The sequence below is a fragment of the Spea bombifrons genome, chromosome 7 (genome assembly GCF_027358695.1).
Source record: "Spea bombifrons isolate aSpeBom1 chromosome 7, aSpeBom1.2.pri, whole genome shotgun sequence".
NCBI lineage: Eukaryota > Metazoa > Chordata > Amphibia > Anura > Pelobatidae > Spea > Spea bombifrons.
In genome coordinates, this window is record NC_071093.1 from 1,448,725 (window position 1) to 1,466,403 (window position 17,679).

Genomic DNA, 17,679 nt, shown 5'->3' on the forward strand with positions numbered 1-17,679 from the left:
CTACAGATTGAAACATAATTACAGCCAAAGAGGAGTAATGGCGGGGCAGAGGAACGCGATGGAAAGCTGTCTAAACGAATCATTCCTCTCCATTCACTTAAGAGCTAATGGGCTTCCATGTTGACGTTCTCTTAAACACAAATAAGAAAATGTTCCTTGCATTGATTCGGAATCGATGAAGCTTTGGCTCGGTCTCAAATGTAGAAGAGGAGAAGAGGAAAAACCATCTTGTCTTGGAATGGAAAGAGTTTGTCTTGCGAAGGGAAGACAGGTGTTTGAGTAATAGGCAGCACGATGGGCCCTCCATTGACTTACGGGACCCCCAAAGATGGACGGACCTGCCATTCGTTTAGGACATGGACTTATCATAAAGCTAGGCTGGGATAATAAAGCCTACGACAGATTTAAATAGGCTGGAGCTAGACGTCACAAATCTCTTTCGTGATCTACATACGTGCTTGTAATTCAAATATATTTTTATGGACAATGTACTTTTCCACTCTATTTATGAGACAGCATCCAATTTAACCCCTTAAATGTACGGGCTCAAAATGCATTGTTTTCAATGGCTTAAGGGACCGCCCATTGTCCTTAAGGGGTTAAATAATGTATTATATGGGAAAATAAAGGAAATGAAACAAACGATTTTTTTTATTAGACTCATTGATTGCAGGGAAATGTCCTCAGTATGTTTTCTCTTGCACCGATATTGAAAGAAGTTAATTCAGATACGGCCGCAGTCCATTAAAGGACTGTAATTAGATGTTTTATTTTTGTTTTTCCAGAAGGTCAGCAGAGCGTCGTCTGCCGGCCGACTCACCCGTGATATATACATTATAACTGTCATGTTTTCCGTGATCCGTAAGCTGGATGCATCGGAGCCTGAAGATATTTCGGAAATAATGTGTGCATGTACGGCAGGGAGCTTGTGTTTAATTACAAACAGCAAATAGAAACAGTTTATCGAAGTAGCAAAAAACGCCCAGGAAAATGGAATTCTGAGATGCATGAAATATATTTTCCGCATTCCCTGGTGTTCCGGGCCAGATGGAATCCTGCAGTAAACCCCGCAAGCTCCCGGAAGACCTGCGTGGGTCACTTATTGTATTTTCACTTCATTTATTATTATATGTTGTCTATTTCTATAAAGCAAAGGACTGATTAAGGTTTGAATCTTTACAGCAGGGAAAATCTCCAGGCAAATTCTATGTCTAAGGGGCAGTTTGCCAAGTTTACAAAGGACTCATGGCCAACGTTCCACATGGTCCTCGGTGGATTCTGATGTAATGATCCAGTCATGGCAGAGTGGTTATGCTTCCTTTAAGTAAGTGAACCTCACAATAAAAATTGGTTTTCTCTTTTTCATCTTAGAGTGGGCTACTCCGTTGAGGGGTCAGTTGAGTAAGGGTTAACTGAACTGACTAGACTCCACTTCAGTCTCATGGCTGCTCATGCTAACACTAGCAACTCACTAATTCATGCAAGGGCATGCAGATTTATTATTTGCTAAATTCAGACGAGAGCATGCAAGTCCAATATGAGTTTGCATGTCCTCGCCTGAAACATGCAAAATTATAAACACTCCACAAAGCAATTAAAGTGAAGTGAGCAATTAAAGTCTTTCAACATGGGTTATTAAGAGAGAGCTCTGTAAATGAGTGACCTGGCAATGAGTCCCGCAATCCCATGGACTTTCCCTGCTGGAGGGGCTGAGCTGGCCCTGTATAATGTATAGTTATAGCATGGTCTGAAGCCCTACTACCCATTTCTGTCCATTCTCCAAAGACTGTACTGAAAGCTCATCACAATAACACAGAAAGGACCCAGGCAGGGGTAAATACTGCTTATAAACCCTTGTTCTTCTAGACAACCAAGTGGCCGTTTGTGGAATTGCAACAGAACAGAAAGGGATGTGGTCCAAATCTTGAAACCGGGGTATCCCAGGGTATAACTGCCCCCCGACTCACTGTCCCTTTAAACGCCTATTCTGGTCTTTTCAGGCAATATAATCTATTGTTAATATTCGCCGGGACGGAGCCGGGAATTAAGTTATTCGACCGAGATTATTATTAGCCTGGAATGTAGAAGACGCGTCTTGCTTTATCTCACCGAGACGAGACGCAGCGATTCAGAGGTCGCATGGAGTACATCGGAGCAATTCTTTAATGCGTCGGAAAGGCCCGTTAAATGAGAAACCATCACATTGGCCATGCTCCATTAAAAAACTTCTGTCTGGGAGAAGCCCTATTACCAAACGTCAGGCTCAGCTGGACCGCATAATCCTCATCAGAAGAAAAGATGTGTAAGAACACGAGAGCCAGAAACATTAACGTTCTTATTAGGTCTGCAAGGGTGCGCAGCAGGGAACGGGTTAATTAAACCCTCAGCACCTTTACTTTCCACCACCATTCAAGGGAAGGTGTTGTGGGACAGGGAAGGAAGACCAATCCCATAATGCTCAGCCACATGAAGGTTTCCACATAACATCTTTTTGGCTAAATTGTATTATATATATATTATAGATGACTGGTGGGGGGGGCAATTAGCCGGCCCCTGTATAATGTATAGATAAATCAGTGACCGGCCCCTGTATAATGTATAGTTAAATCAGTGACCGGCCCCTGTATAATGTGTAGATAAATCAGTGACCGGCCCCCTGTATAATGTATAGATAAATCAGTGACCGGCCCCCTGTATGATGTATAGATAAATCAGTGACCGGCCCCTGTATAATGTATAGATAAATCAGTGACCGGCCCCCTGTATAATGTATAGATAAATCAGTGACCGGCCCCTGTATAATGTATAGATAAATCAGTGACCGGCCCCCTGTATAATGTATAGATAAATCAGTGACCGGCCCCCTGTATAATGTATAGATAAATCAGTGACCGGCCCCCTGTATAATGTATAGATAAATCAGTGACCGGCCCCCTGTATAATGTATAGATAAATCAGTGACCGGCCCCCTGTATAATGTATAGATAAATCAGTGACCGGCCCCCTGTATAATGTATAGATAAATCAGTGACCGGCCCCTGTATAATGTATAGATAAATCAGTGACCGGCCCCCTGTATAATGTATAGATAAATCAGTGACCGGCCCCTGTATAATGTATAGATAAATCAGCGACCAGCCCCTGTATAATGTATAGTTGAAAGAGTGGGGAGAGTTTTCTGAGATTAAATTATTATACAAATACTTTTTTTGGCATAATTGGAAATCCCTTCAGTGGGGGGGGTTAACATGATGGACTTGGCTACGTTACTCTATAAAAAGGTTACAAAACCATCTTTCCTCCCCATAGAGGTACCGACCTTTCAGCCCAACATCTTTTCTGGGTCCATTGAACTCCAGCTCGCACTTTACGCAGACGCTGGAAATGTTAAGTGGTTTTATTCGTTTTCCACTTTCAGCTACGTGGGCAAATATTCCTTATAAATATTCGGGTGAATGATTAATATCACTGCCGGGAAATGGCTAATGGAGGAAAATGACCCACACAATAGGCATATCGTACAGCGAAATACTTATTTTGTAGCATGCAGGAGCCCACTTCTGCTGGGAGGCTGTTCCACGTATCTACCATCCTCTCAATAAAGTAAAACTTCCTTCCATTCCATCTCAGTCTCTGACTCTCTAGCGTTAGATTCCGGTCTCTTGTTGTAATTTTTCTCCTCCTTTGAAATAAATTCCCTCCCGTGCTTTGCTAAACCCCTTTATGTATTTTAATGTCTCTCTTCCATCCGCTCTCTCACTCCCCCCCCCTCTCTCTCCCATCCCATTTAAAATCATGGTCTTGACACTAAATATGGATAATTTCCAAATAATAATTACGTTATTTTTTTATTATTAGATATTAATTTTAAAGATAGAAAATTCTTCTTCCAGTGTGAATTCTTGGGAAAATATCCACCCAGTCCAAAATGTGATTGCTGGTAACAAAATATTTACTTGTGTGAAAAATATTGGGTTTTTTTACCCTTGTCTGTGTAAATTCAGATCTGATGGTGGTGGGCGTTACGGGGAGAGATTAGTCGTAAAATGGAATAAGAAAAATGAGTTTTGTCCACAGGTGGAACTTTGCTTATATCACAGAAAAAAAAGTAATAATAGAATTTCTCAGAAACTCGAAACCAGAATTAATAGTTTATGAAATAATCATCTTTGTATCAATTACAGGAAAGTTAACATTCTAATATTTATTTGTTACTCTTTCAAAATGAATCTTTGGAAAATAACAATAATTACCTGTTTATTGAGCAAAATAATGATAAAAAAGTAATTTTTCTTCTGATTTCGAAGGTCCATATATTAGACTTATTTGATTCCGAGCGGTGCTTCAAACATTAATGCTGGATTTGATGCCAAGTCACTTTTGATCCTTAGATGTCAGAAGCCCCGTGCCAGGTGGAGAATAGAACTAATTCAATCTCCTCTTGCCAGTTATTAGATAAGGAAGGGGTTAAGGTCTAGGTTGAGTATTTTGGAGAAACGCGCCTGGATTCCTTCATTAAGCGAGAGATGTGGGCCAAGTCACAGGCAATAACTCTCCGATTAAATTTCAAGCTTCAGGTTTGGGGCTTCCAGAAGCTGTTTTATCATTTTCTATAAATCAAAGATAATAGCACTTATTAGACCTGCGCCGGGAACATCGCTTTCAATATCAGTCACGTCTTGGATCAACTAGCTTTCTGTTGGATACTTTGTTAAAACTACAAAATAAACTAAAATTCTAAAATGTTACCAGAAATTCACGAAGTCATTATGATTCGTCCAGAAAGGAAGAACGTAACAGATAATAGGTTGTTGCCGGTTCGGTCCTCGGCCTTTCGGTGGTTGAGTTAGGGGTATTGCGTCATCAAATGGGTTCGACCAATGGTGGTAGGGAATTTCAGCGAGGACAGAATTATTGTTACAGCGAAAAGATTCTGTTCAGATTTGAGTTCATAAAAACAGATAATTTACAGAAAATTTACCTGAACGCTCTAGTATGTTAAGCAAATATTTAGTCCCATAAAAACACAAAACCTTTTTTGAAGGATTTTAATTGCTATGGCATCCACCTATCAGTGCCTGCCTTTGTGTCACATGATAATTAGGTGCTCCAGCAACAATTAAGATTTTTTTAAAAGAACAATTAGGAGAAGAACAGGATTAGAAATGAGTTTACGTGGAAAAGCAACTTTAATATCTTAAAATGTAACAATCCAGAACAATCCAGTTTATATCTCATTTTAATATCGGATAAGAGAAATTTATTGTCCTTATAAATGAATTTCTCGTCGTACATCGGATGATTCACTCGGAGGATAATCTGTCTGATTACCTGCTGTCAGACCTGCTTAAAAAATACATTTATTAATATCGGGATTTATGACCCATAACCGGGTCAATCAAAATCCCATTTGATTGCTGTGTCGCGGATTAAGTGAAAATGCTGTCAAATCCCGTTACTTTGCATTGTTGCATCAAAAATAGTTTATGTTAAAAATCATTCTTTTACAGGAATTTTAAGCTTTTTTGACCCAAAATTGTCTGGAACGTAAAATATCTGGACAAATCCAGCCTGGTCAAAATCCAGCGTTATAAACTGGTTTCAGGGCATTCTTGTTCTTTACAGAGGAATACATTTATTGAAACCAGCATTTTAATATATATGTTATCTATACGTCGGAGCTTCCGGCAGCCGATCACCTTGACCTCTCCTTCTTCTGCTCCTTCTAAGAGGCTGAATGAGTCAGAATTAAGGAGCCGGTGCCAGCGATCCATAACATAGAATAACAATATTTATAACACGCGGATAAGTGAAAGACGAGTCCACTTAAGCCTAAAAATAAGCTGTTACTTTTACTGACAGTAGACCGGTTTACCACCATGGCAGCCATAACTGAAGAGTACTGAAGAGCGCCTTCCAAGATGTCTGCAAATGCCCCACACTTAGTGTCTTCTTTGGCAAATAAGGGTCTCTTCCAATGAAAACTACCCCCCCCCCCACCAAGATGACCATTTCAAGATTCCCAATCACCATCAATGGTCAGAAGATCCCGTTTCTCCTACCTGTGTCTGCCACAGGAACAATGACAGCTCCGGCAATAGGTGGAACGGGGAAGGTTCTTCCCATCAAACTCACAAAAATGCTACTTTCTGCTGTTTGTTTGTTTGGGCAAAACTTTACATCCGACACGACCAATGAGATGGTAAAGATGACCTCACCCATAAGGCCAAGAAGTTTTATTTGTTTGTTGGAAACTTCACTGGCTCAATGAATCAACTTCTTCTAGTTGCCATAAATTCCCCAAAAATTGTAATGGGACAAAATTGATAAAATAAAAAAAATGATCAACATGCAGAACAGGGTAAGAAAAAGTAAATTTTTGTCCACATCCAGATGTCAAAAAACTTTTCCCACATTAAACATAAATGTAACAAAGTTTCCATTAAGCCCAAACCGGAGGTTATGTGAAGATTCCAAACGTAATTTATTAATATTAGGAATAAATATTATTTCATCCTTTAAGTAAATTCACTTTTTGGGGACCCCGAACCCGGAGCATAAAAATAAATGATAAAGTTGGGCTCTTAATGGCTACATGTGAACGTAGGAATAGACAAATGGTTAGACTTCACCGGCTCCTTGAATGGCGAGAGCCGGTCTATAAAGGTTAGTAATTCTTTCCTTGAGAAATATGATTTCTATCAAGCTTGGCATTAAAGTTATACTTTCAATCAGAACTTGTACCTGCGCAATCTCTGCCCCTGCCAAGCAGCCAAATGAAATCCCTTGACCTTCCTCGCAGGTAATCAGTTGGGTTTGAATTTCTCGCCTTCGGCAAAGATAACCGGGGCACTGAGCGACACGAGCTGAGCGCCGACTTTTTTTCCGAAGACTGGGAGACAAAAGTTCATCAGCGAAGAAGTTAATGTCTATTAAGCTGAAGACCTAGAACAGAAAATAAAGATCTTTTTATGCCTCTGAAATGTTATTTCCAAAGAACCGATCGGCCCCGTAAAGAGACCACATAGAAGATTTAGGTCGTGATGAAAACGCAATGTAATTCAGAGGAGAACGCGTTGCATGAAGTTACCTGTTTGCAGTTACAAAAGTTTCCAAAGCATTAGCCTTTAATTACACTGAAATGTGATTCAGATTCCGCAAAAAATGATCAGCAAAAATCAAAGGAAACCAGACAATTTATACAAATAATGTGCTGCAAATAATTTCTCTTTGTATCCGTCCGCTGCTCGTGATTAGAAGAGAGCTCCAAACCCTCTTAGTCTTCAGTCCGCCTGGATCGGTGTTTAGTAATGTTTATATAATGCTTATGCTGTTGGGTGGTTGGTTTCGCCCAAACATTGAGCCGTGTTATAGGAACGTTAGTTGACCCCTCTGAAGTTAAAGAGATTTTGTGGCTACTGCCGAGGAGGGGCTGTTTATTTTGTTTCAGACCGGGGGTAATGGAACGGCATGAAGAATACAAAGTATCCAGATCTCCGGGCAGCCAATTCACGTCTTATGGACAATATTCACTTATTCTTATTCACTATATGGACAAATGTACTGGGACAGCTGACCATTGGTGAATAGAACATACCGACACATTATGGACGATGCTTCCAACTTTGTGGGAACTTTTTGGGGAAGACCCTTTTCTATCCCAGCATGACTGCCCCCCAGCGCACAAAGCAAGCTCCATAAAGACCTGGTTGGACGAGTTTGGAGTGGAAGAACTGGATCGGCCGCACAGAGCCCCGACCTCAACCCCATCGGACGCCTTTGGGATGAACTGGAATGGAGATTGCATCTCGTCCAACATCATTGCCTGATCTCACCAACGCTCTACTGGATAAACAGGCAAAAATTCCAACAGAAATGCCCCAAAATCGTGTGGAAAACCTTCCCAGAAGAGCGGAAGCCGTTATAACTGCAAAGGGGGGGGGCAACTACATAATAATGTCTCTGTATTTAGAATGTGATGTCATCAATGCCCCTGTTGATGTAAGGGTCAGGTGTCCAAATACTTTTGTCCATATAGTGTAGATCCCATTAAGCGAATGTGCCTTAAAAATACGGTAGTCTCTTTGCAGCTGCATCCGTAGAACGCTTATTCTCAAGCTCCGTATATCTCTAAAACGCAATATATTTTAAGATTTTGCTACCATTGTTTGTATCGATTGTCTCTGTTTGAAGAGAAAAAAAAAAATCCCATAATGTTAATTCTCTTTTACCTCTGTGGTACGCATTGATTTTTCTTGTATACAAAGAAACAAAACAATCATTTTAATGTTTTCTTTTTTAATTCAGACAACTCCTGGCCAACTTCCTCGTAACGACGCGTTCCATCCAAACTTTTCACATCGCCGTACTGCAGACAGGGCTTCCGGAAGGGGTTAAAAGCCGTCTCATGATGAGGAATGGAGTCTCAATAACGTACATTTCTAACCTATTACTGACGGCTGAAGTTGACCTGTTTAATATGGAAATAAAGAGGAATCGGTCAAAAGGAGAAATACAGCGCATAGTAATGAGGTATCCCATAATCTGTGTGAAGAAAAAACCTACATCGTCTCATAAGCTTGCAATCTATTATACTTCTGTTGATTAACCCCTTAAGGACAATGGGCGGTCCCTAAACCCATTGAAAACAATGCATTTTGAGCCCATACATGTACGGGCTTTGTCCTTAAGGGGTTAATAAAGATATTATCTTTGTGTGTGTGTTTTTTTTATTTTGCCTTTAGGGGAAATGACATTAAAATATGTTTTCTACTTAAAGGAAATATTAATTTCTGTCTCCGATTCAGCAAATTCATCCTCTATTCATGTATAGAACGCTTTTTCCATACTTTGCAGGCAAAGCGAGCGTCCTGCTGTGACGCCATTATTGATTTTTATTTCTGCATTAATTAAGTTAAAATATGCAGCTATTGGAGGTGGAAATTAGTAGAATTGTCACTTTATAATGAGAATTATTTTAATTAGAAATGAAATTATTTGCAGCAGGAAAGTGAGCGATATCAGGTCTGATTTACCGTGACCCGGCGACGGTGCAAACGGGGGGCGTTGTGACGATACATGACTTTGTAAACTGGCTGAGAGCAGATTTTTTTTTATATAATCTCAGGGGCAGATAAAGGGATATTTACCCCCCCACCAGTGTGACTGGGGGTGGAAGGGTTAAAAGTCGGAAAGTTCTGATTATTGTCACCAATTTTAGTGACAAATAGTACGATATCACCTAGGGTGCAGAGGAGGCTTGATTATTATTTTGGACTCTGTGATTATGGTCAGGTTGAAAAGAGGTCTTATTACCATAGAAACCCATGGATTGGTCCAATCAGCAAGAACTTTTCATTGGTTGCTATGGTGATAAGATCACTTTTTAAAAAAACACTGTACTAGGAATGGCTCCAAGGCACCAAGGCTACATTTAAAAGTAAGTCATTCCTGCAAATAAGTTATGATGCCCTTAGACCACACTTTAAGTAAAAGGAGGCAAAATTAATGTCTCATGCAAGTCTATTCACTAAAATGTGAGTTTGCAGCATATTCACTTAAACCGACTTGCACAACATAAAACAACCTTGCATCCATCTGCATCTGGGAGATACGAGTGTACGTTAGTTTTTAGATAATAATTATTATTTTTTTTATTATTTAAAACATAGCACGATGGACTTGCATGCCCTCATCTCTAACTCACAAAATTTAAACTCACATGTCCTCACAGAGAACTCACAGATTAGCGACTCTGCAATTGGTTTTGGGAGTATTAGCATGTGTGGCCTGCAACTGGAGTCAAGTCTGGCCAGTTGAGTTAACCCTTAACTCGATTGACGACGTCTCAGACCCAAGAGTGGTTACCCCTCTTACAAAGGCTACCTGAACCAATCAGCAACAATCAGCAACTTTACAACGGAGGAGAAACCATGCAGATCCTAAGTCAAGATGGCTGCTTGCATCATCGACACATAAAATGTTTTCTTTTATTAACATATATTGCTTTTTTAATCTATAACCAGCATGACACAGATTTATCAAAGTTTTGGGAAAAGTGCCAAAATTTCACATTTTGCACAAAGAATATTTGATACATCGTAACAATCTAATGAAAAATGTTTGTTTTTTTTTCAGTTGAAGTATACTGGTCCCTGTATAGTTTTTGGGAATATTAATTACCCCCCTATCTTGTGTTTTAGATGCCAAATCGAGAAAAACAATGGAAATAATTACTGATTCTTCATCTTTCTTTTATGAAAGGGAAACTCCACAGCACTGAGATTTCTAATTGTGTAAAAATAAGGTTTGAGGAGCTGCATTCATTATCTCCGTTCTACACGTTAAATAGCGCTTCTGCTTCATAATTTATATTTAAACGTTGCCATGGTTTTGTAAATCAGTTTTAAACGGCCGTTAATGAGGACACGAGCACTTGTCTCACCTGTTCGCGCATGCACGTAAGTACATTTGCCCACAATAAAGCGTTTACATTATTTATATCGTTTAATTTGTGCGAAAAAACTGTCAGAAGAAGGATTCAAGCGAAGTGTTTATTAAACGTTGCAATATTTGCAAACTCAATTTAATAAACAGGAAACAAATCGAAATTATATCAGTTCGATGATTCAGAAAAGAACACCTGGGGCTAATAAGCAAAAAACAACAGTAAAGGACATTTTAATAGGGAAATTGTTTAAAATATCAGGTTTTTGGCTTTTTGAAAGGGGTGAGAGACCTATAAATGTCAATCTTTTTCATGATAACCAAGTAAATATTTATAATCAAGTAGTATCAAAGGACACAGAATTTTGGTAAAGAAACATAGAAACACAGAACCCGCTGGAAGATTGGCCCCATTCGGCCCGTAGAGTCACCTAGAAGGTGCTGTAAAGGACCTTAATCATTCGTTGGTCTCGTCTTAGATACAGGTGCTGTATGTCTATCCCGCGCATGTTTAATCCCCTCACTGTATTACCCTCTACCACTTCTCCTGGGAGGCTGTTCCATTTACCTACTTACTGGATAGCAAGAGAAACAGGAGGCGTTTGGGCTGAGAGGTGCACATAGTTAATATAGTATCACGTTTAAAAAGGGGACATAAGAATCAATGAAACGGGAATCCTGGTTTAGGAATTGTATTCTTTAAATAATGGTCTTATGTAGTTTGGTTAGGCCCCCCCACGCCTCTCAAGTGTCCCTATTTAGTTGTGTAGTCCCTCTGTGGTCCTAAAATATATGTGCCTCGCTTTCATCCCCTGATGCCCCTTTCTCCTCTGTTGCCCCTCTCTCCTTCCCAATGCCCTCTCTCCTCCCCTGATGCCCCTCTCCCCCCCGATGCCCCTCTTTTCTAGGAGGTCAGAATGTTTGCTGGGTATGAGGGGATCGCAGGGTTCTACAGCCCTAAAAGCCCCGATAATGTGTATAGAAACAGCAGGGAACGGCTTTATAAATTACACGGGGCAAATAAACACCAATTATTACTCAAACCCTTGTCTTATTATCTGCATTTATCTTCCGGTGGGGCTGAAACGTCCGCATTAATCAGAGGGGGGATGCGCAGAGCTTTTTCTTGATTGCGGTTTATTCTGTAACACTCACTGTAAAGCAATTAAAGGCATTAATCTGTAATGTACGTCGTTATAATGTTACATCCCATAATAATAATGAATTCTAAAAGCATTGATGGCGTTGGCGATACAGCATGAAACGCATTTCCAAAAGCCTGTCTAGAAGGAAATGCTGGCCGGCAGCGTAAAAATGCGTTACATTGTATATTAGAATGCTTCTTCTTGTTACTTTGTGCTGCTGCATCTCCGCATGATGTCCCCGGGAGCCCCTGAACAATAAATGCATATAAAGCACTTTGTAAGTAATAATCCTAACCTTCGGCAGAAGCTGCAGCTCCCCGTCCCCTCCATGGTTCAAGGCTTTGCACCACTGATTGGCTGCTTGAAGTAGCCAATCAGCGGCAACAAGATGTCCTCTTTTGGGACATTAATTAAATTATCGGGAACACTTTCTGCTCATGCATAGAGACGTCTTGTTACACCAGAAGAAAAAGGGGGGCTGTTTCCTACATTAATTTATTTTTTAAGGATCAATTCGCAGTTTGCGGGATAAAAATGTACATTTTTTTGGCTCTTATTTATTTTTTTGTATAATAATGCAAGGAAGACGTAAGCAGTTGAGCCATACCAATACTGGTGCTGATTAAACAGATGTAAATATGTTATCGCCCTGCTGTCATTAAAGCTGATATTTGGGGGGTAAAGGCACTTTATAGAACGGTTTGTTAACCCAGGATTTAACGTAAGGGCATATATTGTGCTGTTAATAATAAAGGTGACGATGTCAGATTTTGGGACGTCGAGTTAATTAATCCCCATCAGGTAGTAAATTAGTCTCTCCAGCGATAATTAACAGGGTGCTGAGAGTTGTAGGCATCTGTCCAGTCCCTGAAAAATGAGCGAGGCGATGTCCTCTGCTTCGTTAGGAAGATAAAGGGCATTCAGATCATTAAGTAATACGGCCGAGGTTTTTTTTTCTGACGGCGACGGTAAAAAAAAAAAAGATGTGAGAGGAAAAAAAAATAAAATAAAACCAAATGACCTAAAATAATGGAAGCTGCAAAATCTTAATTGCCCGGTTTAAAAAGTGAGACGTTCCATAAAATGCTTAGTAAATAGCAAATTTATGACAGGTTCCCGAGCCCTCGGATCATTTATTGATTGCAAGATGGCGACTTTTAAAAATGCGAGCAAATACACAATTTTGAAGTTGGCACAACCGACACACGCGTGTTCCTCCGGTAATGCATGTGACATCACAGTGAGGTATGAACATTATTTATATACTTTATATTGTATTCTTGGGTCATGCTCTGTCCCTTAAGATCTTATTCATTTTATGTTTAATTTTGGTTGCTCAGAGGTAAATTTTTCATCAGTGATGTCGAGCAAAGGAATATCTGGGGCGTTTTATGTGAATTCCCATGTGTTTCCCATGATCCCTCAGTGCAGACTGCATCAGAATCCCTCCTGTCAGCTCAAACAGGAAGTTGTAAGCCGCTTCCTGTTCTTTCCCTCAGCCCAAGCAGGAAGCTGTAAATCGCTTCCTGTTCTCTCCCTCTGTCAGCCCGAGCAGGAAGTTGGAAGCCGCTTCCTGTTTTCTCTCCGCGTTGGTTTAGCGGACGGCGCAGGAGCCTCTAGCGCTAGAGATTGTTTCCAGCCGCGCAGGTCCCTCCGTAACGCTATTATTGCAGATATCTCAGGGCGACAGGGCAATTTAACCCTTTGAAGGGACAGCAAGATGGCGGCTCCTACATACAGCGCAACAGTGAGTAACAGAGCGGGGTTTATTTTAATACGTAAGTAAAAATGGAAAATATTAACATTGTGTGAATAGTTGTAAGAATTAAAATAATCGGAAATGATGGCTCCCCTTTAATCGCTAGGTCATTACCTTCATACAGCGTGACGGAATCCCCAATATTTTACCTTAAATAGGTGTTTTTTGGATAGTATTCACTGGGTTGGCGCTGAATTCTTGTTTTGTTTGCGTACCTTTATATAGCGTATTCTATGCTTTAATATGAAGTATTGTTGCGGTCAGGTCCCCGCTCCGCACACATTAAAGCGTTTAGACTTAAAGCCCTCGGCAGAATCTCAGGCAGCCACAGGGAGTTCGATCAAAGCCACTGACTTGAAGAGGATCTTATCAATGAAAGCTCCTCTTTAATCCATACATTTCAGACCACCCGCCGCCACCTAATCTCATGTCCGGCAAATCTACATCGGGGGGGGGCGCTCATAATTCCCAGGTCTCACAGGAGATGAAGAGTTTTTTCCGCAAGCCGCCAGTAATTCTTACAGGCGTCTCGCTTGACCGTAGAATTTTTATTATATCGTCTAAACTCTTCTTCCCGGTTCAGCTTTCACTCATGACTATCGTGGGGGGGCTGCTGTAATTCGGCGGATCATATTACACATGAGTTTGGTGATGAGCTTCCTCCGTGGCAGGCATTCCTGATATATTGAAAATATATGAGTTCTATTTCTTATTTATATTTTATATGAATATATATTTATTTATATATATTATTTTTATTTATTAGTGACTTGACGTGACACCCTTTTGTGTTCTTTAAATTTACAATTGGCAAAAAAATTGAAGGGTCTCGAAAGTAAAATTTTCGCACAAATCTAAAATTAAATGAAAAATTCATATAGAAAACCAAGTTATTTTAAAAGAATCTAATATCCCTTTGCGTTTTTTCCCCATGTTATAAGGATGTCTTTTTACTCCAAGTCACCGTGTTAACATTCCACCGACTCCACAGTAGATCCTGTCGACTCGCCAGACATATTAATGTACTCTCTGAATTTTCCCTTTGAAAATATACGCCGCTTTCTTCTGATATCTGTCGTGAACAGAACCCTGCATTTCCGCGCCGAACAATCAGAACTTTATTCAATCTGACATTTCTTTTGACGTCTAATGTAAAAATTCACGATGGCTCCGTGCTCTATAATAACGTTCCTGCGCGATATATAATGACGAGGGTGGGTGATAATGGAGGTTATGACAACTGAACAGAGACTCGTCGCCTTTACCGGGATACACAGCGCCAGCCGCTTTCTTTATCAAAATTTGAGTTAAATGTGAATTATTATTATAAGAGTTTTTTCTTATTTTTTTTTGTTGTAACTGATTTGCGTTTCCGCTTTGAAGCCTCCGTTAATAAACTGTTTCTATAGCCGCGCTATATGATTCAAAATGGATTTTCTTTAATGTAGAATCAAATATTTCATGGATTGTAGGAAGAGAATGTGTACGGGAAGATCCATCTCTTACTTATCCGACCCCCTCTCACTTTAACCCTTTCCCTTCCCCGTAAGGAATTTGCATTTCTCAGAACATTCTATATTCTTTGACCCTGAGACTCTAGAAATATTACCGCAGATTCCATTGTGGTGACTCAATAATGGGGCCGCCGAAAGGCCCTAATAATGATTTAAATGATAGAACCAGACTTGTCATTATTTTGCTCTCTGCGATGTGTACGGGTCCCTGGGCTGGAGCATTTGGAGAGCAGAGTGGAGCAATCTCAGAATAGATCTCAGAAGGATCCAGTCTGGGACTTGTGTGAGGCCTGGGTGAGGTACAGGTGCTGGACATTTAAACCCTGAAGCGACATAATCACTGAGATTGTTGAGGGGAGCGTTTGAGTTCGGAGTTAGGATTTCTTTTAATGATTTTGTTTTGAGGTTTTGTGCTCCAGTAAATAAAAGTGACCGTTTGCCAGAAAAGCAGTGTTCCTGAGCCTTATTGCCCTAGAGGACTTCGCTTAAGATCCTGAAAAGTGACATTTATGACCCGGAGCTACAGGGTTTTGTCACAGTTTGTGATAAAGCCATAAAAAGCAAGTTTGAGACGAACTTTTAAGCACTCCTAGCCTTCCCTACGGTGCGTCCCCGGATTGGGAGCGTCTCACGTTTCAATAAAAAATCTCCATTGATCAGTCTGACCCCGTCACAAGGGCTGCCCAGAAGCAAAACGCCAGGCAAATTTCCTCCGCACAAGAGAACCGACAATCTCAGATGTATGGACCCAAAGGGTGAAATGGCAATTTTCTCGGTGAGTTCATCTCAAACATGTTTTGTGTGGCAAATATATGTGAAATAAAAAAAATCAAAATTTTCATATATCAGATCCTTGTGCTCCTAGTGCTGGCAGATCGGCCCCATTCGGCCCCCGTCTAGTCGCCAGTTTCTCCTGCTGCTTAATCAGTCGTTGGTCTTGTCTTAGATTCAGGAGCCGTATGTCTATCCCGCGCATGTTGGATTCCCCTACTGAAATCTCTTAATGTCTTGTCTGCTTGCTGCCCTGACTTGAATTGTTACTGATATCTCCCGCCATAACTATTTCTAATAACCTGATGTTCTACTGGTCAGACATAAGTGGCTTTTAGTACACAATTGTAGCTTTCATCGGCCGTTGTCCAACAATTAAACCAACCCAACTTTATTAGGAACTGACTTCTGATGGCCAGCTCTAAAAACATTCCCTTCTCTAATTCGATGGCGCTCTTCCTGATCCGTCTCATTAGCTTCAATCAAATCCTCCGTTGCCACCCCCTAAAAATGTATCTCGACTTCTGCTTATCCAGACCGAATAAATACCGGCTTTGGATAAAACCAGCGTCTCACGCGGAGCGGATCTTATCCGTTATACAGCCCGGAGTTGTGTGAATCAGCAGACGGAGACTCTCGTCGGAGGCAAATGGCTGTATTGCGGGATGACTCCAGTTTAATGGCTGCCATTTTTAATTTGCTATTACATTTCCATTGCGATTGAACGCATTTATAACTGCCTAGGAATTCAAACCAAGTCGTTTTAATAATAGGTTTTCCAGCGGCCGCCATTATAAATCACGTTAAGTATTGCATCTGCTTCAGTGTTACTTTTTGGTCAATGAAACAAACTCATTTAAATGCGAGATCAGCGCAATAATCATTTACTGATATCGCTTTCCGCACCTTCGCTCTAGAAAATGCCTATTAGACGGAGTTATACCGCGAGGCGCTCGTACCGCGTGAAAACGCCGCGGCTTAAAATGCCTCTGTGACGCCGGCTGGTTTTGTATCTAAATTGAGAATTATTTCTGCTCCCTTTGACGTTAAATAAATGCTCCCATATACCCGCCAAACTCTCACGCCGTGTCTGGCAAGTTCCTGAGAGAGAACACAATAAATATTCTAATTTTTTTTTAATTCTTTTAAGCAAATAGCTTCAAATTACATTTTTTTTTACAAGTTTTCTTTATTTTGAAGGGAAATGGGGATTTTATGTAGAAATAAGTTGCCTCAACTCTCAGATCCTTGTGATATCTGCCCCCTAGTGCTGGCAGATCGTCCCTATTCGGCCCATCCTGTCTAGTTGCCATACCTGTTGAGGCGCCCTATAGATACAGGCAATAGATACATATATTATAGATAGTAGTGAATAGCAATGCATTTTATGCAGAGGTAGCTTTAAAATTTGGGGCCCAAAGCAAAAAATCTATTTTAAAGATCCCATATTTTAACAAAAGTACAAAAGTAAAAATCTAGCGCCCTCTCAGTAAAGTAAAAGTGCTGTCTATTCTCAGCCGAACAAGTCTAGAACCCTAGAAGACCTCAGCGAGAAGAAGACCTCAGCGAGAAGAAGACCTCAGCGAGAAGAAGACCTCAGTGAGAAGAAGACCTCAGCGAGAAGAAGACCTCAGCGAGAAGAAGACCTCAGCGAGAAGAAGACCTCAGCGAGAAGAAGACCTCAGCAAGAAGAAGACCTCAGCGAGAAGAAGACCTTAGCGAGAAGAAGACCTCAGCGAGAAGAAGACCTCAGCGAGAAGAAGACCTCACGCATCTCACCGAAGAGGCCCATCTTTATTTTTGATGTCGTTTAGTGAATAAATATTCTAGATTCTTCATTTCAGTAAAGTAAAACTTCCTTACATTATGCGGAGGATACATTATGCATTTCCGACCAATTATCTTTCCCCAGGCTGAATTCACTGGGGAAAGAACGATGAAAGTCCCCCTCCCCCAACACTGTTACATATTAATTATAAAAATTCCAATTCAAAGATACCGAAAAGTGCTGAGAATTTCTATGAAATTCTAAATGTAACATTTG

At 40.5% G+C, this 17,679-nt stretch overlaps 1 protein-coding gene across 1 annotated transcript in view; it reads left to right on the forward strand.

Annotated features, from left to right (window-relative positions):
* Positions 1-17,449, forward strand: part of LOC128501624 (ESCRT-I complex subunit tsg101-like) — a 34,503-nt gene extending 17,054 nt beyond the window's left edge. Inside the window, exon 3 of the mRNA XM_053471176.1 lies at positions 17,153-17,449. Coding sequence (XP_053327151.1) covers positions 17,153-17,449 — 297 coding nt within the window. The remainder of the gene's footprint in view (positions 1-17,152) is intronic.
* The last annotated feature ends 230 nt before the right edge of the window (positions 17,450-17,679 follow it).